The 24890-nt window shown below is 31.9% G+C and overlaps 1 protein-coding gene across 2 annotated transcripts in view; it reads right to left on the bottom strand.

Moving 5' to 3' along the window:
* Positions 1-23747, bottom strand: part of Rcd1 (Reduction in Cnn dots 1) — a 340758-nt gene extending 317011 nt beyond the window's left edge. For both annotated transcript variants that reach the window (XM_072529866.1, XM_072529867.1), the window contains exons 1-2: positions 23593-23747; positions 23084-23492 (exon numbers count right to left, since the gene is read on the bottom strand). In XM_072529866.1, coding sequence (XP_072385967.1) covers positions 23084-23427 — 344 coding nt within the window. In that variant the 5' untranslated portion in view covers positions 23428-23492; positions 23593-23747. The remainder of the gene's footprint in view (positions 1-23083; positions 23493-23592) is intronic.
* Between the last annotated feature and the right edge of the window lie 1143 nt (positions 23748-24890).

The raw sequence follows: 24890 nt of genomic DNA, 5'->3' as shown, positions 1-24890 counted from the left end.
TCTCCTACTGGTCGGCTGTAGTACTCTTGAGGATAAATCAGCGCTACCAAAACAATTTTTTTATAAATCGTGAAAAAACGCAAATTGAATGCTTTGTGATGATAATTTATTGAAAAAACCTTTATAATTTTATTTCAAATAAAATTGTCTCGAGGAGTGCATCCATTCCTTGCGGTCGCATAACTGGATAATTTTAGTTGTTATATTTGCAAAAATAGTAAACAGTCTGCGGAGTCGAGGCTCTCCATTGCCCGGACTCATCGGCCAATGACGGACGCGCCCTGCCACCAAGGCCCCGCCCCCACGTGTATATATTCAGAGAGCTCCGAAAAATCTCGCTATTAGTATTCAACGATCGCCGGTTTTCAATAGTGACAATGGATAACGTACAAGAAAACGATAGAACACCTAAATATAAGTTTTTATCTCCGAGTGAGCGTCGAATTGTGTTGAAAGTGGAAAATTATTTTACTTTAGAAAAAATCAAAATGGGACCAATTACATCAGTACTGGCAGTTCAAAAAAGGTCAAGTGCAGCTTGTGGAATTTCAGAACGGACCTTGCAAAGAGTTCGCAAAATGAGTGAGGAGGAATTAAGTAAGGAAAATAAACGGATTCGTTTGCATCCGAAAACCCTCGACTTGCCACAAGGTATTAAAATCTCAATCAGAAATATCATTTATGACATGTACAAAGCAAAAGAACATGTTACAAGAAAGACACTTATTCAAAAAATAAAGGACAGAGAACTTTGTGATATGGGTTTGACCAGTTTATCAAAAGTATTAAAAGCTATGGGTTTTAGATAAAAAAAAAACCAATAATCATAAAGTGTTGTGCTAGCTGCCCAATGTTGTTGGATAAAGGTGGAAATTTATAAGAAACTATTTAAAAAACAAGAATTCCGAATTTGCCAGACAATTTGTGTTTCTTGACGAAACATGGATTTTTGCGAAAGGAAATAATACCAAATCATCCTGGCAAGATTATTCTACCAAATGCTATTCGAGTACTAGTGCGAGTAATGGCAAAAGATATATTATATTGCATGCAGGAAATACGGAAGGTTTTATACCCAATGCTAGTCTTATATTTTCTTCGACAAAAAAAACTGATGATTACCACGGAAATATGGACGCCGATATTTTTGAACATTAGTTTGAGGAAAAATTATTAAAAAATCTGGAAAATCCGTCATTAATAGTCTTAGACAATGCTTTGTATCACACCAGAGAGGAGGAAAAGTTTCCCACTAGCAGCTGGAAAAAAGAAGACTTAAGAAAGTGGCTATCGGAGAAAAATATAGAACACGAACATCTAGTTTTAAAAGCTGAATTATTAAATAAGTGCAAAGAACACATTACTTCTGGGAGAAAAGCCATCACAATGTTAAACACAATTTTATGGGACCAATCCATCAGCAAAGAAAATAAAAAGAGGATATATGAGACTATAGTAAAAAGTATCACTTTATACAGCTGTGAGGTATGGCCACTGAAAGAAAGAACACTGTCAACGCTGAAAGCGACGGAAATGGATTTTTGGAGAAGAGCCGCAGGAAGATCTAGAAGAGAAAGGATTACTAACTAACGCATTAGAGAAATAATGGGAATCAAACGAACAATCACAGATGACCTAACAACAAAACAACTTATCTGGTTCGGACACTTACAAAGAATGGGCGAACAACGAATGCCAAAAGAAATACTAAAGTGGGAACCAGAAGGAAAGAGAAAACGAGGTAGACCGAGAAAAAGTTGGAGCGAAGGAATAAATAAAGAACTGAGAGAGAGGGCCATAGAAGAAGATCTATGGAACAACCGGTCTAAGTGGCGATTGGAAGTCGGAAAACGTTATAAACCGACAAGTAGTAGTAGTAGTAGAACACATTACTGAGAAAAAATTTATCGTTGACCAAATGGCACTAAAATATGGTCATGAGGTCCTAAGACTACCACCATATCACTGCCAGTACAATCTAATTGAATTGGTATGGGGCATCACTAAAAACTACTATGATAAACATGCATGTAAGACCACCAACGAAGCCAGCGTTTTACAACTCTGGCAAGATGCACTAAACCAAGTCAATGATGAACAATGGCGGAAATGCATTGAGCATACTGAAAAAAAAATTTTAGAGTCATATGAAATAGAACAAGTTATTGATGAAGTAAGACCTTTAATTATTCGTAATGATGAAGATTCAGATGAATCGGATAGCGAGTCAGATAGTGATGATACCTGAACAGACACTTTTATTACTTATGCGACAGGCTAAAACGATCCTACTATATATATATATATATATATATATATATATATATATATATATATATATATAAATATATATATATATATCTAGCGGTTAATGTGAGCTCCGTACTAAAACGGTATTATACTAACTCCAGGAGAATATACGCTGTGTATATTATTATCTGAGTAGCGCTTTATGTAGACTCCGATCAACACGTCGGATCAAGTGGACTCCGTAATAGGATAAAACATTTTTGGGAACCGTATATAACTTTTCGCGTACACTTTTACACTCCTGCGATGTTGCCAATAATTGTATTAGTAGATTTTTAAATTTTATAGCTGGTACATTTTGGAACTTATTATTTGCTTTAATTATTTTCAAACTTAAAAAACTACCTATTATAAACTTGGAAAAGGCTAGTTTCCATTTTATATATTATTATTTTTTCTTAAAATGCATTGGCACTTTTTTGTCTCTAAATGTATGAACATCGAGTAGAGTAATCGTATAACAGTTTAAGAAAGTAGAAGCGCTTCGGTAGGATTATAATTAACTACATTAAATTAAAGAAAACTCTGTAAACAGGAGATATTTGTAATTTTTTTAAAATTACTGCAGTTTATGACGTGCAATATTTATTTCACAAAGTAGTTAAAATTAGATTATAATAATTTATAAATAAATCTTTAATATTATATGTCGATTTTTAATTAACAAAATATTTGATGCATTAAAGTCGCGTAGAGATTTTCATCAAACATTTAATTTTAAAGCTATTAGTATAAAAGTCTAAAAAAAAACTATAAAAGTCTAGGGAACATAATATCTCACTGTAGGTTTATTTTATAGATTATCGTAAAGCGTTCGAAAGAGTCAAATGGATATACTTATGGCTGATGCCAAAAGAAATATGCGTACAACACCTATTTTCGATTATAACTAAACTGTACGAACACACTACTTGACCAATTAAAGTAACATTAAAAGTAGATTGAAAATCAAATGTATGTAGGAATCTGAGAAAAAATTTCTCAAACGATATTAATATTCAAGTAGATGTTAAACAGCATCTGACAAAGCATGCCGAACCGTAGGGTGCCTACTGTTAAATATATAAAATATGGATATTTAAAAAAAATTACAGCTCGTTCCAGAAAGAATTGTAAATATAACCTCAATCTAAAATAAGAAAGAACGTGGAAGAAAAAAATAGTGGTTAATCTAAATACAGAAAGTCAAACAGAAGATGTGATTTGATGTTTTAAAAAATATGACACTGAAAACCCTATGAAAAACATTTCATAGTATATAGATATTGAGCGCGGCGATGCTTTTACCGTCTGCTGGTCTTCATCGGAAACTTTTACCACTATTTGTATAAGATTAGGTGACAAGTATCACACCACGAAAAGTATTTTTATTTTCTAATTTGTTCAACAATCAAAATGTGTTGGTGTATGTTTAGATGTGCCAATACAACAAAGGATAATAAAAATAAAGCACAGGGCAGTGTATCAAATTTTAATATTTTCCATGCGATAATCATTATATACCATGGTTGAAATATACGTAAGTATGAATTTAAGTATTTAAAAACAAATATTAATATTATTTATATGAAACTGCCGTTTCACAGAATGGAACTATTTAAAACAGTTTAATTTTCCTTGAATTTGTAAAATTAACCACAAACCATTTACTTTTTTAATGTCCGAGTACATCTGGTCCCTATCGAAAAACCAAGTAAACCAATAGAACTCAGTATTATGAAAGATATAAATCTCAAACTCAAACTCAAAGAGTTTAGTATTATGAAAGATATAAATAAAAGATTTGGCAACGGCATAGACACAAAGTAAATCTGTGAAAGTACTAAAAATAAAAATGGAGAACCCTTAAAAATGTGTGCGCATCAAATGAATACACAATTAATAACATATTTTAGTAACCAAGATCAATGAAAGTATACTTTTATCAAGCGGACACAAATCAATGATATGATACATTTTGTCAAACAACAATTTTCATTACAAACAAGTATTAAACCGGAAAAATTAACTCTGGACAAAAAGTAATTCAATTATAAAGAAATATAAACAAACCATGAAAATTTGATGATTTGAAGGAAAAAATCTATCAAATTAAGCTATAGCAATAACTGAAACAAAAGAATCAAGTGGAAACAATGTCATATTAATTTGAAAAATTATAATACCAACATAAAAACAGAAATAAAAGAGGATGCGTGAGAAAGAAAAATAAACACACTTTATTGAAAGAGGTAAAAGTAAAATGATAAGAAAAACAAAATGCTTGTATAAAATGTGGACCGCCTGAGGGTTTGAAACAGATGTGAAAGAGAGCAAAAACCTAATCAAAGAATTGATAGAGATTAAGTACATCCCTAGAGAAGAACGAATAACATATCACAGATAAATAAACGGAACAACAGAAACTGAGAATAAACTTGTAACTCCAGAAATATCATTAAATTAATCAACACAAATCGTACGAACTGAAATACGAGATACAATCACACAGTTAATAAATAGAACCCCCATGGAAAAAATACAGTAGAGTATGACTACTTTTGTGTTCTAGCACTATGGTAAGAAGAAGTTAAAAATCTAAATACCTGATGATGATGATGATAGTGTGTTTGGCATGGAAACTAGTCCTTTTGCCACAGATTTTTAAATGATTTATGTTATGTTTATCAATTAAAAACTTGATTGTACTAAATTTATATTATATATCCGGATGCATATAAGTGATTACATATGAGTTCGTATATAGATTTCTGATTCAATGACAGTAGGTGGGTTATGTTTACAGGAAGTTGCACATTACTTTTAACTAGGTTTTCATAAAACGTAGATGAGAGTGCTTTATTTTTAATACATCCAAACAGGATGTGATTAACATCACACTGGGAAATATTATCGCATAAACACTTTCCTGATTCTATAATGTTTAATCTAGCCAGGTGAGCAGGAACAGCACTGTGACTAGTTTTTAATCTTGTGATAGTTGCTGCTGATCGTTTAGATATATTATAATGGAATATGTGTGGTAATTCTGTTAGGGATGGTAACGTAGGATGGATCTTGTAATAATGATTATTTGAAGTATTCGCCAATATTTTCCATCTGTCTTGCCAGTTAAAATTTATTTTTTTATTATAAAAATTGATTAGGTCTGATACTGTGTAAATATGTTCTTGTATACCTGAATGAGTAGAATCCTTAGCGAGCTCGTCTACTATTTCATTACCTTTTATCCCGGAGTGACTTTTTGCCCAAATAAATGTTATATCTTTGTTTCTCATTTTTTGTTTAATGTCACATATCAGCTCACATGTTTTATGGTTTAACTCAGTATTATTAAGTCCACTAAGAATTGACTTAGAGTCTGAGATGATCACAGCATCTTGCAAATTTGCGTGCTCTAGCCAATCCAGAGCTTTCCTAATAGCTACCGCTTCTGCAGTGTAAATAGAGCAATGTGGAGGAAGCTTTATTTTAAGTGATTTGTTTTTGGAAGGAATATACACTGCAGACCCTACTTTCCCATCGTTCAGTTTAGAGCCATCTGTGTAAATTATAGTTTTATTAGTATATTCACTCAATATGGAGTTCAACAGCTTGTTATTTATTTGATGTGAATCTGAATATTTCGGAAATATAATATTTAATTTTTTGAAGATTGTATTAAGTTCTAATTTATAAGATGGTTTAATATAATTTGTTGAAAGTGTAACCGGTAAATCATTGGTTTCCAGAAAGGCATCTGCTAATTATGGTGAATTTTTTATTCTCCAACAATTGTTTACTAGATTTTGTATGGATAATTCATACAGCATACTTCGTAGGCCACTTGTTCTAGCCCTTAATTTTAATACATATTTTGTTGCTAATAAATTTCTACGATTTTCTAATGGCATTTCATTACTTTCAGCAAGTAACATGGGGCATGGTGTTGATTTCATAGCACCCAAAGTTAATCTCAAACTTTTAAACTGAATACGATCTATTTTTAGTAAATGTGTTTTGCTTGCTGATCCGTATAACACACATCCGTAATCCAAAATTGATCGCACGTATGTCCTGTAAAACATCAATGCAACTTTGGGATCAGCACCCCATTTCCTGCAAGTGACACATTTAAGGAGATTAATGCCTTTCTCACATCTTTTTTTTACATATTGGACATGTTTAGACCATAGTAATTTGGGGTCTAGGATTATACCAAGATATTTATACTCAGTGACAACGGGTATATCATATCCTGACAGGTGTAGACTATCAGGCGTACGTAACCTATGTCTTGTAAATATCATAATGGCAGATTTTTCTGGGGATATAGTAAGTTCGTGGTCTTTAGTCCAATTATCTACTAGTTTCATGTGTTCCAGGACCTCCACACAATCGTCATATGAGTCACGGACGGAGTAAATACATATATCATCAGCGTACTGTATACATCTTATGGAATCAACAAAAATGTCGTGTATACTTGCCGAAAATATGTTGAAGAGAATTGGGCTTAATACAGACCCCTGTGGTAATCCTGTATGAGTTATTCGTGGACCATATAACTGATTACTATGGTCTCTGATATATAAAGTTCGGTTGCTAAAAAGATTAACTATATTAGCGGATAAATTTGTGGACAACCCCAGTTTGCATAACTTTGAATGCATTACTGTTAAATTAACACAGTCGTAAGCGCCTTTAAGGTCTAGAAAGAAACATGCTAAATATTTATTTTTTGAAAAATTTAGTTGGATATCTGTTGTTAAGTGACTTATTGCATCTAGTGTTCCCAGACCAGATCGAAATCCATATTGAGTGCTTGGCAAAAGATTATAGTGTTCGACTGTCCAGTTAAGACGATTTTTGATAATTCTTTCGAAAGTTTTTGTTATACAAGACAATAGAGAAATGGGTCGATAAGACGATGAGAGTTTTGTCTTTGTTGGGTTTGATAAAAAGACATATAATTGTTTCTTTCATTTTTTCAATGTAACTTCCTTTCAAAAGCCAATCATTAAATATTTTTAATAAATGATTTTTTGCCTTATCGGGAAGGTGGTTAATTATGGAATAAGTGATATAGTCTTTCCCGGGCGCAGTAGATTTTGATATTTTAATAGCTGCATCCAGTTCTTGGATGTTTATTGGATTTTCTAGTAATTTAAATTTACTGGAATTGCATATTGATACGTATTTTAATTGGTCTTGAACGTATGGTGGAGCGAACTTGTCAAGTAACTCTTCTATTAGCTCTGTTGAAATTGGTTGTGTCTTTGAATGATAATTTTTGTTAGCCATTTTATTAACAAATTTCCATATTTTGTTGAGCGGTGTATTTTTATTGATAGTATTTACAAAGTTGATCCAAGATGTTTTTTCATAAAAGCAACTTTGCATTTGGCTTGGATGTGTTTAAATTTTAGATAATTTTCAAGATTTGAGACAATATTATACTCTCGAAAAGCTTTTTTTCGACACGATATTAAATTTTTACATTCGTCGTCCCACCATACGGGAAGACCGGATTTTGGTTGAAATGATTTTTGAGTAATCATAGCAGAGTCTGCAGCTTCGCTAATTGTTTTTATTAAGTTATTAAACATTTCCAAAGATGTAACATCTAAAGAATGAGTGTCTAGAAGGCATTTTTCTAAGTAATTTTCAAATATAGACCAGTTCGCTGAAGACTCTTTCCATTTTGTGGAGGTATGGATTGTTCTTGGGGAATATTTCAAATCTAGGGTGATTTGGATAGGGATGTGGATTGTACCTAGTGAGTCATTTAGAGGATTCCAGGTAGTAAAGCCTGTTAAATGAGGAGATACTAATGTTAAGTCTATCATTGAGGGACGTTCGTTTGGTCTGGATATTTTGGTTGGTCTTCCGTCATTGAGTAAAATTAGATTAGTATTGTCTAAAGCGTCAGCTAAAATATTACCTTGTGCACTATCCTGTATGGAACCCCACCTACAGTGATGACTATTAAAGTCGCCCCCAATTAAAACTCTGCCTTTAATTTTTCCAAATAAATTTTCCTAATCTTTGGATGAGACAAATATTTTAGGAGGTTTGTAAACACATAGTATTGATAATTTTACTTGTTCTAGAAAAACACCGCAAACCTCTATATTTGGATTATAATTTGTTTTGAATTTTATATCTGAAAAGGAAATGTTGTTTGCAACTAAAACAGCAACGCCTCCATAGCCATCACGTCGATCAACTCTATTAAAACCTTTAATATATAAATTTTTATTTTGTGACAACCAAGTTTCGTTTAGAAGAATGACATCAATTGTATGATTTTCTAGAAAATTAAGCAAATTAGTCTTTTGTTTTATAATAGATTGGCAGTTCTACTGAAGAATATTAAGTGTTCTATGATTCCCCATCACTATCGTTGTCTGATAAACAAGAAAGTATATTTCTGATTTCATTTTGAGTGACTTTTTGGAATTCAACTGAGACTAGTTTGGGGTCAATTTGTTTAATTATTCTTTCTAAAGCAAATGGAATTTCTTGTAGAATTTGTAATTGTATTTTTTCTTTATATGCTATAAACTCATTACGATATGGGTTAGGAATTATAGGATGTGACACTGATTTTGTTTTAGAAGTTGAAGGAAATTGTAAGGCAGTTTTACATTGAGTCGGGGATATGGCTTTTCGTTTAAGAGGATTAGAACTTTGTTTAGGTTTAGGAACGAATGAATTGTTTACGGTACGGTCATTTGCCGCAGTCGGGAGTTGGGGAAAGTTATTTAAGTTACTAAGCAATTCAAATTTATTATGTGTCGTGATTTTGGCATAGGATGGATTTTTTGCTAAAAACTCAGCTTCTTTAAATGTAGTATTCTCAATCACCATTATTTTTTTAATATTATATTGATGTTGATAAGCTGGGCATTGTTTCGTTAGAGTCGTATGATCGTTTGTTTTACAGTGAAGACAATATTGTAAGTTACTACAACGGGAGTTGTCTTCGTGTTCTTTGCCACAATTTTTGCATAAGCTGAAAGTGGACTTACACTGTCTGAGAGTATGACCAAATTTAAAACAATTTAAACACTGTACTACAGGGTATATGTATTGTTCAACTTCAAACCTTACCAAATTTAACGTAATATATTGAGGAATAACATTTACTTCAAATGTTAAAATTACCATTTGCCTAGGAACAAAAATAGTTTCATTATCTGAATCAATAAGTTTTCTTTTCATACGTCTTACCTCGGTTATTTTTTGGTCGGAAATAATATTATTCATCATATAATTTTCGTCCAAAAAAGTATCAACTTGTCTAATTATTCCTTTTTTGTGATTAAAAAAATTCGGAATATAAGCAATAAATTTGTTAGAAATAATTATGTCGTGATTGACTAAACTATTTGCACAAGTGTAAGAATTAAAAATTACTTTCACTTTATTTCTACCGACGAGTTTAATATCGACAACATCTTTCTTAAAAAAGTTATTAATGAATAAATAATGACCTACTCGGACTGGTGATAAACGTTTAATATTTGGGTCGATGGACTCGACAAAAACAAAAAACGGGCCTGTATCGGAAGATTTATACCTATTATTTAAATCAAAACGGGCACTTACTGCCTCCATATTTTCACCTTTATCAGGGGGTGGCTTTTCGCCACCCGAAGAATCATCCATTTTTAAATATAAAGAACAATCCTACCTTGTTTTATTATTCCTTACTATTTAAAAAACTAAACTTTAACTGCTTAGAAATTGAAAACTAATTAGCACTTAATTGATGTGGACACTATCGATGCCAGCACACAACTGAATCTAAATACCTACATAATTATATTAATGAAAAGTTAATAAAAACTTCGGTTTGTTAGCGGCAAGAGAAAGCGTATGTCAGAATATATTTATTATGAAAAATTTTGTTAATACAGTAGTCTCTCTTTATAACGATTCCCTATATAACGATAATTCCTCTATAACGATGAAAATAGTGAACGTGGGTTGGTTCGTCATAAGGACAATGTATTAATTCCTTCTCTATACCGATATCGTTCTCTCTTTATAGCGATGACTTTTCAGCTTTCAATAGTCGATGACAAATGTGTTATTGTGTTTAAAGTTCAGACTACCTGAGTCACGAGTGGCAAGATCATTGTCCAGCGGTTGTTTTGTTTTGCGCTTAAGAAATACGGCCACCCATTCTACTCAGTCTTATCAGAGGGTTAAAGTGACTCGCTTTTATTGTTCGGGCGGCGTGCATAACTGTTATCACACAGATATTGTCATATATTGAAGACGTTTCATTTCCAGTTTGAGTTGTGTGTCAACAGTCAACATGTTTTCGAAAAAGCGTAAAGTGCTCTCGGTGGAGAAAAAGTTATCGATAACTCGAGCAATAGAGAAAGGTGAAAAGCAATCGGATATCGTTCGCCGTACGGGTCTGTCTCAGTCAACTATGGATAAGATATGGAAGGATAGAAGAAAGTGGCTTGAAGCGGTGATGGAGGGCGGTAGCAGGAAGAAGTTGTGGAAACCTCAGCACAAAGATTTATATCGCGCTTTGCGTCAGTGGTTCCAGCAGCAGTGTATGAACCATATTCCACTTTCTGGGCCTGTGGTCAGGACAAAAGCTTGGGTTTTTTGCAACTGAGCTTGGAATTGAGAATTTCAAGGCATCAAAGGCTTGCTGAGCAAGTGGAAGCTGCGGCACAAGATCAACTACGGGCAAATCAAAGGAGAGGCTCGCGATGTTAACAAAAACGTAACGGATGATTGGCTAGAAAACGTGTGGCCTGGACTGAAGGCACGATATGCGTCAGACGACATATTCAATGCTGATGACACTGTATTGTTTTTTAAAATGACACCAAACATAACTTTAAAATTTAAATCGGAAAAGTACGTTGGTGGAAAGCTCTCTAAGGAACGCATTACATTTTTAGTGGCCGCTAACATGACAGGTTCGGTGAAGCGAAAATTGTTGATGATAGGGAAGTCTAAAAACCCACGTTGCTTTAAAAACATAAAAAATCTACGTGGACGGCTTCGGAAATTTTTGAAGAAACGATAAGAAAGTGGGATATCGAGCTTAAAGGGAAAAAAATTCTTCTGCTTTTAGACAATTGTCCTGCTCATTATGTACTGTGCGACCTTCAAAACATTGAACTTTGTTTTCTGCCAGCAAACACAACGAGTGTCCTTCAGCCCATGGACCAAAGTGTCATCAAGAGTTTGAAAAGTCATTTCACAGAAGACTTTTGATGAAATTTGTTGAGAACAATGGCGATCTTAAACTAAACATTCTTAACGCCATCCTAGTGATTAGTAAATCCTTGGACGAGGTGACGAGCAATACAATGAAACATTCCTTCAAACACGCAGGATGGCTGGAAGATCAAGGATTGACTGATGGTGAAGATGACCTGAAATTAGATGTTTGGGCCAGACAGTTTGAACTTACTATCACGGTTCGGAGGTAACAGAGCTAACAGATTTTGAAGAAGCTGATGAAAATGTAGCTACAACACCTGGACTTTTTAACGAGGACATACAAGCAGTTGGTGTAGAAGAAAACAGTGACCCGGAAGGGAAAGCAGAACCAAAACCAGCTCCGACCCCTCAGCAGGCATTGGATGCGGCAAAAGTACTGCATCGATTCTTCATCCACCAGATGATGAGTGCTTTTGAGTGATTTATGCTGAGACTTTTTTGGTAATGTAGGCTAAATAAATTTTACAGTAGCATATTATTTTGTTATTGTACAGTACACATGTTTTAATTGTACAGTCATTTTTTTATACTGTATTGCTTATATTATTCTTTAATAAATTTATGTTGTGTACAATACAGTTTTAATTCATTTATATTCGTTTTGATAAACTTTTTAAATTAAAATAGATTATTTAGTACAGTATTATTAATATTACAGTACCGAATTTTGTCTCTCTCTGTATAACGATCTCTCCTTATAACGATGAAAATTCCCGGTCCCTTGCATATCGTTATAGAGAGAGAGAACTTACAGTATGTAATATACTACACTGATAAAAATACTTTTATATCTTTACTTATGGCATATTTTTAAAGCGACGCTTCTCTACTGGCATTGTATTTCCTTTTTCTCTCTACAGTAAAATGCTGAGATGAGCGTCACGGAACTAGCGCCACAAGATGGCGTCGTGAAGGGTAACTTCATAGAATAGCGGTTCTTGACATCGATTCACTACTCTTGATCAATCCGTTTTTAGTCATCATATACTTACTCTAAAAATAACTAACAAAATATGGACATTAAACAAGAAGTAAAAATTAAAATAATAAATGTCACTAGAAGATTTGATTCGTAACGATTATCAAAACTTAATAAAAGTCATACATGCCATTTGAGTAATAACAACATTAAATCAATGTATGTTGTCTGTTGATAACATACATCTGACATTGGAGGGTAAACCGTTAGAGAGGGTCGACATAAAAGAGGAAATAATGGCCAAAATTGAAATACCTCGAAATGAAACGATAAATACTCTTTTCTACGAGTCATCATTCAAGGAATAGTAGAAAGAAGAAAAATCTTGGAAAGAAAGAAAAAATCTGGCTGAGAAGTACTAGAGATTGGACCAACCTCAGTGTTGAACAAATATTTCACGTTGCAAAAGATAGGTAAGAGTTTAAAAAAGTAATCGCCAACCTTCAATATTGCCTTCATTATATTGTGCCGTATTCATAAAATACGGCTCAATAATAAAATAAAGCTTACTATATTTTTAATTATTATATTCATGAAAAAAAATATCTAAAGTAAAATTTAACACGTTTTCATGGCCTTGTAGTGAAATTTTACGTCTTATTACGATACTGGATCCTGTAAAATTTTAAATACATTAAATCTACCGTAAATTATAAAACATATTCTCAGATTAAAATGAAAACTTCTTAGTATTTAGGTAATATACCGTTCACAATTATGTGATAATGTGTAGGTGTCAATATTCTTTTAAAAGAGATTTATAAAGTTGTGAAGACACCGCGACATTGCACGATCATGTGTCATACGGTTTCATCTTTCATATAAACATCGATAGTTTTTAGCTTTGGGTGTATCAGTTTGGGATTTATTTAGTTTGGGATTTGTATGTCCGTATCATATAAGTTGTCTAGTTATTATAGCGTATATAATGTCGTATGTTAATTCCATTTTATTTACACTGAAAACTTTGTTTTCAAAATTTCCACAAAATTAATTATATCTTATCACTACAGATGTTTCGGCAGAGTGCCTTTCTCATCTCAAGTTTCTCGAATCCATCAATCATCCATTGTATTTCTTATACTTTTATTTTAATCCCTTCCAATCAAGATTTTGAAGCAGCTTTGCTCCATTAGTCCATTTTTGTTGCTTTTTGTCACTGTTTCTCCTTTCTCTTTATCATCATCGTTACGTAGCGCTACAACATTCGGTGAGTCTTCACTAAATTTTCTCAAAGTTGATCGATTTTCCACGAATCTGTAATCAAACGAAATGTTAATTTTTTGAGATATGATTGGATGTTTTCTCCCCATTGCATACTGAGACGTCCAAGTGGCATTCTTCTGTGCTAATTTCCTTCCCTTGTGCCGTTAATGGATTACATCTTAAATAGGTTATTTCTATTTTAGTAAGTTGTTCATTAATTTTTTGACTATTTGAATCGTGAATCTGTATTTTATTCGACTGTTTTATAACACAGAGTTTCTTGGCGCATATTTTCATCTTGGGTTTCCCGTATCATTATTACAAGGATTTTGCTGGATATCGACATAGTGAACCCAGTGGTATGTACATGATGTTTTCATAACCAACGTTCAAAAATTTGTCTTACTGTAGATTTATGACTATTTTACTAGGAAATATAGTGTTGTTTAATAATAATAAAGTTTAAGCTACAATTCCTATATGCATTAACTCGGTAATGATAATTCTGCTCCCCGATACCAGGTAGCAGTCCCGAAAACATTAAAACTGCTACACTCATGCTTCTCATCCAACAATTAACAATTAGCCAGTCCAGAACTATATGCCTTATTATGGTACTGATATTGCTGCTGCTCCTCATAAGTGAATAGAATATGCAAGGAAGATTTTGACAATTTAATAGGATTTTGTGTGTTCTTGAATATTCTTTCTCCGAGAAACTGAAGAATATCTATTTGCTATCCGGATTTAATCCATAAATTAAATAATAGAATGCTATAAAATAATGCCAGGAGCAGCAAAAAAAGTGGTCTAATAGTCACTAATGAGAAAATCAAATAAATGTTCTTTAACATACAAAAGAGAGGATCTAGAGTAGGGCATAACGGAACAATAAAGCCATATAATTTTGAAAGATTGCAGCGTCTTAGATATCGTAGATAATGTTGTCACATAAAAAATAGAAGGGAATATTCAGGTAGCTAACTAGTGTATATATAACCCTTGTAACACTTTTAAATCCAGAAGTGTAATTCGAATCTCTAAAATCAGGATAGATAAAATAGTGATTAAACCAGTGCTAATGTGTGGATACGTGACGAGAACGTATTAATTAGATCAGGGTTACTAGAAAAGCCATCAGAGGTATTTTCCGATTTACAGAGGTCCGAGTACTAACCAATACCGAACAGAACTAATTCCAAGGTCAAACACATATATAAAGATAGCAACGTCGTACAAGAAACTAAATCTTAACTCCAAAGTTATGCTGGCTATATCCAAAGGCTCTCTTAATAACTGCATTGCCAAGTTAAATTGGGAGGATGCCCCGAGAGAAAAAATTTCCTTAGGATGTCCACGAATAAAGGGCGGAGGTAACATATGGTCAGATTTAAGAATAATGAGACTACCTACAGACCCATCATATTTATCAACACCTGCTATCCTACCTACAATCAATACTTATCTTTTGTGGATTATCAAATCAATTACATGTAATCAAACGAACTAGGCTTAAAAAAAATTATCCTAGGAAAGGCACAGAAATATTGACATAAATTTTAAAAACGTCATTTACGTGGCTGTATTTTCAATAGGAATGAGGCAATAGGAATGAGGAGACAAAAAGAAAAAAAGGCAATAGAATCTTGTTGCGTTCTGACTATACGATGACGATGATCTTTATATAACACATAGGGAGAAAGAGAGAATAATGTTTATGTTTAAATTAGAACTCGCTGGTTTTCTCCCTTTTGAATTGGGTATGTATATGTATTACCATAGAAATTAAAAGCAAGAGAACTGTAATTATGAAACTCTATCTAAAAAGTAAAATCAATAAACAAATTATATATACAAAAAGATGTATAAAAAGAAGAAGTTTATTGATTCAAAAATAGGGAAAGCCCTAATACATACAAAATTAATCAATTTATAACATTCATATATAATAAAAATAACAATTACACTTAAAATATAGTGTCTACACTTATTAAAAAATATAAAACAATAATATATAACATAAAACATGACAACAAAACAACTACCTAACTGTTGGTGCTTTTATTATGGTCCATTCATTTGCTTTTAAACATTTGTATAGATGAACAACTTTTAACTGTTTAAGGAAGCTTATTAAAAAGATCAAAACCCTTAAACAACAAAGAGTTTCTTGAAGCCGTCCTTTTTGTTTTCACAATGTGTAAATTGCACTTACCTCGAGTAGGGTAATTGTGAATATCACAATTCCGTGTAATAAACTCACAAAAGTAAGCAGGGGCCAAATTATTTAGAATTTTATAAATGAACAACATTGTAAGGTAAAAGACCCTTTGTTGAACTAAAACCCACTGCAGCATGCTAAGCATTGTTGCTATAGGTGTATATCTGTTTCCACCAATAATGATTCTCATTCCACGATTTTGTAATTTTTGCAACTGGGCCGATTGATTTAAATTGAAGAGAAAAATAACTGACGAGCAAAAATCGAAATGAGGTTGAATAATCGCATTAAAAACTGTAATTTTAGTTGCAGTTGACAAATTTTTAGATATTCTTGAAAAAAAGTATAATTTTTTAGAAATCTTTTTTAATAGGTAATTAAAATGGTCATTAAAAGACAATAAATTATCCAATTTAAAACCAAGGTACTTAATTGTTGTAATGATTTCTATTTTGTCATTGTCAATTTGAAGATTAATAGTATTAATATCAATATTTGAGTATTTGTATTTCGTTGTTATTATCATAGCCTTTGTCTTTAACACATTTAACTTTAGTTTGTTGATCTTTAAATATTTATTAACAGACTGCAATGCTGAGTTCATTTTAGATACAGCATTTTCTAAGTTTGAATCAAAACATGCAAGTAGGGTGTCATCTGCATACAAATTAAAGAAATCACATTTAACAAACAAGTTTATATCATTTAAATACAATATAAATAAAAGGGGTCCTAAGACACTACCTTGAGGTACCCCAATATTAACACTAATTGCAGAAGAAGTAATATCATCAATCCCTACTTGTTGCTTTCTATTCAATAAGTAATCTTTAAACCATTCAAGAACATTTCCTCCAATACCATAGCCTTCTAATTTAGTGAGAAGTATATTACGATCAATAGTTTCAAACGCTCTTTTTAAATCAAGGAATACTACTACTACTACATAATTATTATTGTCCAATTCAAACCTGAATTTACAAAGTGAAAGTTGCAGTGCAGTTTCACATGAATACTTTTTACGAAAACCTGACTGAGTATTCATTAAGATTTCATTTTTATCAATGTGATCCATGACTTGATCATATACTACCAATTCTAATAATTTCTCAATGGGAGGAAGTATATTTATAAGTCTAAATTCATCCGCCTTAATAGTATTATTAACTTTTGGTATTGGATTAACTGTACTGATTTTTAATAAATCTGGAATTTTTGATGATCTAAGAGAAGTATTTATAAAATTTAAGATAACGTGATCACAAGTTACAAAAAACGCTTTTAATATTTTGGAGTTTAGTATTTCATTAATGTTACTTCTATTATCTAACGACTTAACCATGACTGCCAAGTCGCTCAGTGACAGTAACCTAAATTCATGTATACTAGGATACAAAATCTGATTATCATAACTCCATAGTTCTTCAGAGTCGATAGTTTCAACAATTTGCTGAACACTAGAGACGAAATACTCACCAAACTGACGCACCATTTCAACTTTGTCACTCAGAATGCATAACTGATTCTGAACCTTAAATTCAATGCGATAAGGGAATTTTTGACAATTATTGTTAATTAGTGTTTTTAGCGTTTTCCACGTAAGTCTATAGTTATTTTTATACCTATCGATTTTATCAAAATAATATTGTTCTTTTTTTTGCTTTTAACATATTAACTACTACATTTCTTGCAGTTTTAAAAGCTTTGTATAATTTGTCCCTAATTTTAATTTTACTATTAACTTTATCAAACCATGGTATGTTACTTTTGATCTGACATGTTTGAATAGGTGCTATTTTATTTATGACAGACTGACTGTTTGATAAAATTTTATTGTAAATAGTATTGACATCAGTACAATCTAAATCCCAATCACAAGAAAGTAAATTCATTTGGATTTGATATATTTTTTCCTCGTTCAGACATCTGTAACGTTTACTAGATACATTAAAATTTTGAAAGCTATTACTAAAACTGAACAATATTATTGAATGATCACTCAACTCGGGAGTTGAATGAACAAAACAACTAACCAGATCATTATTAACAAGAACATAATCAATTAAGGTTTCACTAAAATTCGTAATTCTAGTAGGTTCTGTTACTAACTGCTTAATGCCACATTGTAAAAACATTGCTTTAATTTTCTGAGTGTAGAAGCTAGTACTTAAAAAATCCAAATTAAAATCACCAATTAAAATACAATTGACATTACTTTTAAATAATTCATCAAAAATATGCTCTAAGTTATCTAAAAATACTGCATCAGAACTAGAAGGTGAATGATACATGCCACCCAAAACAATCTTGTAAGAACCAATATCTACTTTAATAAATTTACACCAAAAATTATCTTCTTTAACAAAAGTTTTAGCGGCAGTACACTTAAGGTTATCCTGAACATATAGTACAACACCCCCTGTAGATCGTTTAGATGAATTGCAGCGTATCACCTTATACCCACACAAAGCAATTTCAGGATCTTCAATTTTACTTGTAACTCGAGCTTCGCTAACGACTATTATTTTAGGTCAATAACACAGCAGACTTAACTTGATTTGGATCCACTATCAATGTATATTATGAACAATATTACGGCTCCTGACTGAGGATCTGAACACAAAACTAATAATAAAATTTGGACAAGAAAATACAACAATGGCTAATATCCAAAGTCTGTAGACAAGCAAAGCAAAGACAAAGTTGTTGCCTTGCTTAAACCTGACAAAAACTCCAACGACCACAAAAGCTATCGGCCAATATATCTATTTATTTTTTCAGCTATACAAAATACGTCTGCACATGATCCTTAATATAAACCGATAATAGAAGAAAAACTTAAATTTAAAGACAAAATTGGCTATATATGACAGGGTAGATCATGATCGTCATACATACTAAATCTTGCCCAACACAGCGAAGACGGATATGAAATATATCAGACATGAGGAGTGGTATTTGTCAATCTAAATGCTGCTTACGACAGCTTAAATTAAAGGACATTTGGGGTACCGTAATGGCACCTACACTGTATAACATTTACACAACCCATACCAGTAAATTCTAGGACTTTTATTATGTAGATGATACATCTATTGTTGCACAACCAAAAACTTTTGTTGGTGAAGTGGAGAAAAATCCGAAATGTTCTGCTGCCGAATATACCTTGCTAGTATGGGTGACATCAATACATACTTAACACATAGATTTAGCTATAAATTATTCAGCCAAATTTAGCGGATATTAAGACTCACATCCATACATAAGCTCTACAATATCGTAGTTATCAATCCACCTAATATCCGAAGATAAGTAGCTAGAGAACAAAACAAACAAAGTCTGGATTCGTAACATCAACTGCACGAATAACAACCCATTTTATGACATCTGCAAGATATACAAAAAAAAAATAAGCTGCTTCTCGCCATCCGAACCCTCGAAAGGAACTTCCTTATGGTAGTTATCTTCTTTAAATCTGTCAGGAGGACTCTTGCCTGCAAACACTGGTTAACCTGTGTGAATGTGGGGTGATACAAGATTCATCACACTTTCTTACAGTCCATCTAATTTACAAACCGTTGCACGTCATTATCTACGTCAGAGATCGAAGTTGACATAGTTGCCAAAGTATAAAAAAATCCTGAATCCATTTTAAATCAAATAGGTCACATAATTATTATTATACTCTTTACAACGACTATTTAAATTCTTACGTGACATTTTTGAAATAAAACACACTAATTTTGTTCTAAAAACAACAGATTTTATTAAATAGGTAAAAATATAAAACAATAGGTATTCACTTTAAAATTTAAAATAATAAAATACAAAAAGTGTCAACACCGCAACTGTCAAATAAGTGTTACCAATTTATGCCAAAATTTCACCTTCATTCGATTACAGTTACAGTGTGTTCCGAACAAATGTGCTTCATAAAAACGCTTTATAATGCATTTATACAAATTAAATGAAACATATTGTTGTCTATTTCTTTAAGTTAACATTAATAGAAATCTTTAAATATTAGTTCTACCAGTATATAATAAAATATGTCTAGTTGCTGTAATGTCAGTGTACTCGGCAAAGTGATTCTAAAAAAGAACACACCTACCGCCTAAATAGTTCGTGTTGGTATCATGTGACGTCACGGGCTATGACGCCGATGACGTGCAACGGTTTGTAAATTAGATGGACTGTAATTGACTTTGCCATTCAAATCACTCTTTTCTGAAGGGACAAGGTTTATTTATTTGAACTGAACATGTAAAGTACAGTCAATAAGCTATTACTTATAAAGATCATTGCAAATTTGACACTAACTACACTTATATTGGCTACATATTACCTCTAAATAGCAGATAAAACATTCAGAAGTATGTAATATGGGTGAAGTGGTATAATTTTTGTTAGATAAATTAAGCATTCTTCCCTTTTTTGTGCACTACTATACATTTTTACACAAAAATATCTATTTTAGCACTTAAATATTTATTTTGAGATAACCTTCTATCCAGAATTATATGTAGTACACAAATAAAACCAGAAATAAAATAATAAAAAATCTGTATACAAGATATCATAAAACAATGGATGAAATAAAAGAAGTTCTTATTTATCGAATTCTTAAATAAAATGTATAAAGACATACTAACGTTAACAAAATACATTAGGAAATTTTCGCATATGAAAAAAATCCAATTTGGTAATGAAATCCTTTTGTATCTATAAAGTTATTTTAAAAAAAGCATGTACCTACCAAAAACAGGTAGTTAATAGTATACATATATGTTACACACTACAATGCGTATGAACAAAAATAAGGAGTACATATAAACCGTTATGACTATACGCGAGAAGTATACAACTTAATGGCAGAGTTACCAAACTATCAGAGCTGACTTAAACCAATATACTTATGGGTCCAGTATACAGTGAAAAAGATCTCAACGACCCCTATAAAATATACATGCGAACTAAGCAATATACATTCATGATACAGGGGTACTTAAGGGCTCCACAAAATTTTTAAAAATTATGAAACTATAAATGTTAACGAATCGACAGAGCCAATATTATGGAATGTTCAATTGAGCTCCGTATATTGGTGTCCACTTGACCACGGAGCTCACTTGAACCTGAATTTTAACATGGGTGGAGTCCTCTTTATGCCGTACATACATATATATAATATATATATATATATATATATATATATATATATATATATATATATATATATATATATATATATATATATATATATATATATATATATATATATATATATATATATATATATATATACAGTAGACTCCCTCTATAACGAGAAGTGAAATGACAGACTAATTACCTCGGTATAAGCCGATCTCGTTATATCAGACAATAATAATACTGTGCATACATATGAATCTGTAGTTTTCTAAACCATTAACTTCCTATAGTGAAGCCATTCGGAGCAATATAAGATGCTAATAAATATTGTTTGAATGGCGTTTTTGAAAAAAAGTTATTTACTTTTATTGTCAATGAAATATATTAAAACATAAAAAAGTTATTTACTTTTATTATCAATGATATACGTTAAAATAAAAAATCTGTACTTATATTTTTTTCCAACTACATATTGTATAAAGCGTATTTTCAAGGATATCATAAACTATTGCTTCTGCAATTTTAAGAACTCTGTCATTTTTAACTGCTTTAAATGGTCCAGTATCATTCCCTCATATTTTCTAAAGATGTGAAACAGTTGTATTTATTCATTGTAAAGAAGTTTATTGCGGGCTGCAGTTAAGTTTATTGAGGGTCTGTTTGAAAAGGTATTTATTTATAGCCATCACCCGACCAAAAACGTAAAATACACGTTTTTGGATCTTATTTTCTCTTGTTATAACCAAATTTGCCTCACTACAGACGGTTATAGTTCAATAGAAATTTCACGGGACATCTAATGTATCTCGTTATAAGCGAAACCTCGTAATATATATAGCTACCTCGTAGTATATATACAGTATACTCCCTCTATAACGAACACGGTTATTACGAGGTTTCGCTTATAACGAGATACATTAGATGTCCCGTGAAATTTCTATTGAACTATAACCGTCTGTAGCGATGCAAATTTGGTTATAACGAGAGAAAATAAGATCAAAAAACGTGTTTTTTACGTTTTTGGTCCGGTCGTGGCTATAAATAAATACCTTTTCATGCAGCCCCTCAATAAACTTAACTGCAGCCCGCAATAAACTTCTTTACAATGAATAAATACAACTGTTTCACATCTTTAGAAAATATGATAGAATGATACTGGACCATTTAATGCAGTTAAAAATGACAGAGTTCTTAAAATTGCAGAAGCAATAGTTTATATTATCCTTGAAAATACGCTTTATACATTATGTACATTATGTACATTTTATTGACAATAAAAGTAAATAACTTTTTTTCAAAAACGCCATTCAAACAATATTTATTAGCATCTTATATTGCTCCGAATGGCTTCACTATAGGAAGTTAATAGTTTAGAAAACTACAAATTCATATGTATGCACAGTATTATTATTGTCTGATATAACGAGATCGGCTTATAACGAGGTAATTAGTCTGTCATTTCAGTTCTCGTTATAGAGGGAGTCTACTGTATATATATATATATATATATATATATATATATATATATATATATATATATATATATATATATATATATATATATATAATGATTATTGTTGGGTATTTGCGATCAGTAAAAATTCTTACTGCTAAAAATAAATACTGCTAAATATACATTGAGAGAGAGAAGCGGTATAGGTATATGCAAATAACTAGATAATGAAGAATGGAAAGTATTCAGAACTATAATTCTGTGAACTGCTGGTATCATTTCAAAGAACCCTCTAGAGAACATAAAACAGCTAACAGCTGGGTCTTAGTGAAAATCTTTATAAGAGCATGTAAAAAGTCACCCTGTTCACCTAGAGCTTTATAACACAGGAAGGGTACTCCAAGGGTGTCAATTTTGATGACATTATATGTATCTGGGATGAGTGAATTTTGCCCTTAGAGTGAATGGAAGCTGTATAACATAAATCTGGATAATAATAAAATAACAATGAAACACTTACTTTGACACCAACTCTTCCCAGTCTACCTCTGTATCTGTTCTTGCAGAAAATGCATGGTTTTCACATTCATTCATTAGAATTTTTGCCTTAGCTACATCATAATTAGCGACTGGAACTTCAACTTCAACTTCAACATCTATTTGTTCTTCTGTTTCAGGTGGAGCTGGTTTCATAGGAATTAATTTCGGCATAAATAACGTTTTGGTGGGTCTTAAAAAGCTTGCTTCTGGTCTCCAATCCCATGGTCTAGCATAGCAATGCTCAGTAGATATGGTCCAGTTTTCTCTATCAAAACTGTTAGTGAGTTGAGTTGGATAGGTGTACCTTGCTTCTTCGATAACCATCTCTATCTTTCAACTTATAGTTGGAGTGACAAATATATTACCATATATTACCTCAAGATTGTAACCTATAAAAAAACTGTTTTAAATAGTAGCAACAAATGTTTTAAATTTATTTCTTTTAAATTCTTTGATGATCTGCTCTGTATAAATATCACATTATCCTACCCTTTCTTGTTGTTTTTCTACAAATTCACAATTTTATAGAAATATATTTTACAAATAACTTTTTCTTAGCAAAAACATTAATATTAACATTAAGATCGTTTGTTTTTGTGGTTTGTTTTTATGACAATGAAAATTGCAGGTATGGACAATTGGGACGATTTTCACATTTGGTCCCATTGAAGATAGCTATAATTGAGCTGTCAATCAAGTTCATAGAACGAAATGTTGGCGCTTGACTGTGTTGCCATGTTTTTTTAATAAATCGGGAAATAGCATGTGATTTATAATTAATAAAAATCCAATAGAACGTTAACAAACTAACAGTAAAAAAGAAATTCTTTTAAAGAATAATAAGAACAATATTCAGGTACTTTCCACAGACATCTGGTGACCATCTGTAACAATCTGGCAACTGGTGGTTTGAGGATTGCCAAATCTATTAGCTTATTATCAAAGGCAAATGCCAAAAAAATGTTGTAATAATTAACTGCAATTAATATGAGAAGAAATGAGTATTTATTCGTTCGTGTTGTATATAAAAAAATAAAAAATTGCATAATTCATATAATAATATAATAAAAATGTATTTTTGAAAGCTTCTCTATTTGTAATTGAAGCCTACAACATATACATTATAAAGACATGACAACACAGTCAAACGTCAAAAATTTGTTTTGTGAATTTAATTCACAGCTCCTTTGTAGCTATCTTCAATGGGACCAAATGTGAAAATCGTCCGACATGGACTAATGCACATTAGTGATTCCTTAGACAAGGAAGTGATTCTTTCTGTCTGAAGTCTGAATATACGAAATCTGCTCCGGCTAAGTTGAATTTTAGGGCAATGAACATACATAACCTTGGCCACCCCTTGGCATCGACATCGAATTCGAATTAGATGCAGTGTGTTAGATGTTTGTGCGTCACAGTGTTGCCATATTTTTTTTGTATAAAGTATAGGAGTTTTTAAAATACAGTAAAAGCCAAATAAAGTTGCGTGCACGTCACCAAGGTCGTAATTCTATTGTATGTGTGGCTACATTTCTATAGGAAAGTGTATGTTACTTTAGTTTGCTAAACAATCACTTCTAAAAATAACCCGATCAATAAAAAAACTTTTGTAACAAAATAATGTATATACAATATAGCTTTTTTGGATTGAGACGTCCTCCTTCATTGTAAAATTTTGTGTTGAAATGTTCATGAAGAAACCGCCAATAAATGACGGAGTATTAGTCACTACCAGAAATATTGTCATGATGCCGCGTCGCGGTCGCGCCACGCGGCATCATCACGTA

The sequence above is a fragment of the Diabrotica undecimpunctata genome, chromosome 4 (assembly GCF_040954645.1).
Source record: "Diabrotica undecimpunctata isolate CICGRU chromosome 4, icDiaUnde3, whole genome shotgun sequence".
NCBI classification, from domain to species: Eukaryota; Metazoa; Arthropoda; class Insecta; order Coleoptera; family Chrysomelidae; genus Diabrotica; species Diabrotica undecimpunctata.
Note: the sequence above shows the minus strand (reverse complement) of the source record. Positions and strands in the feature narration are given on the sequence as shown.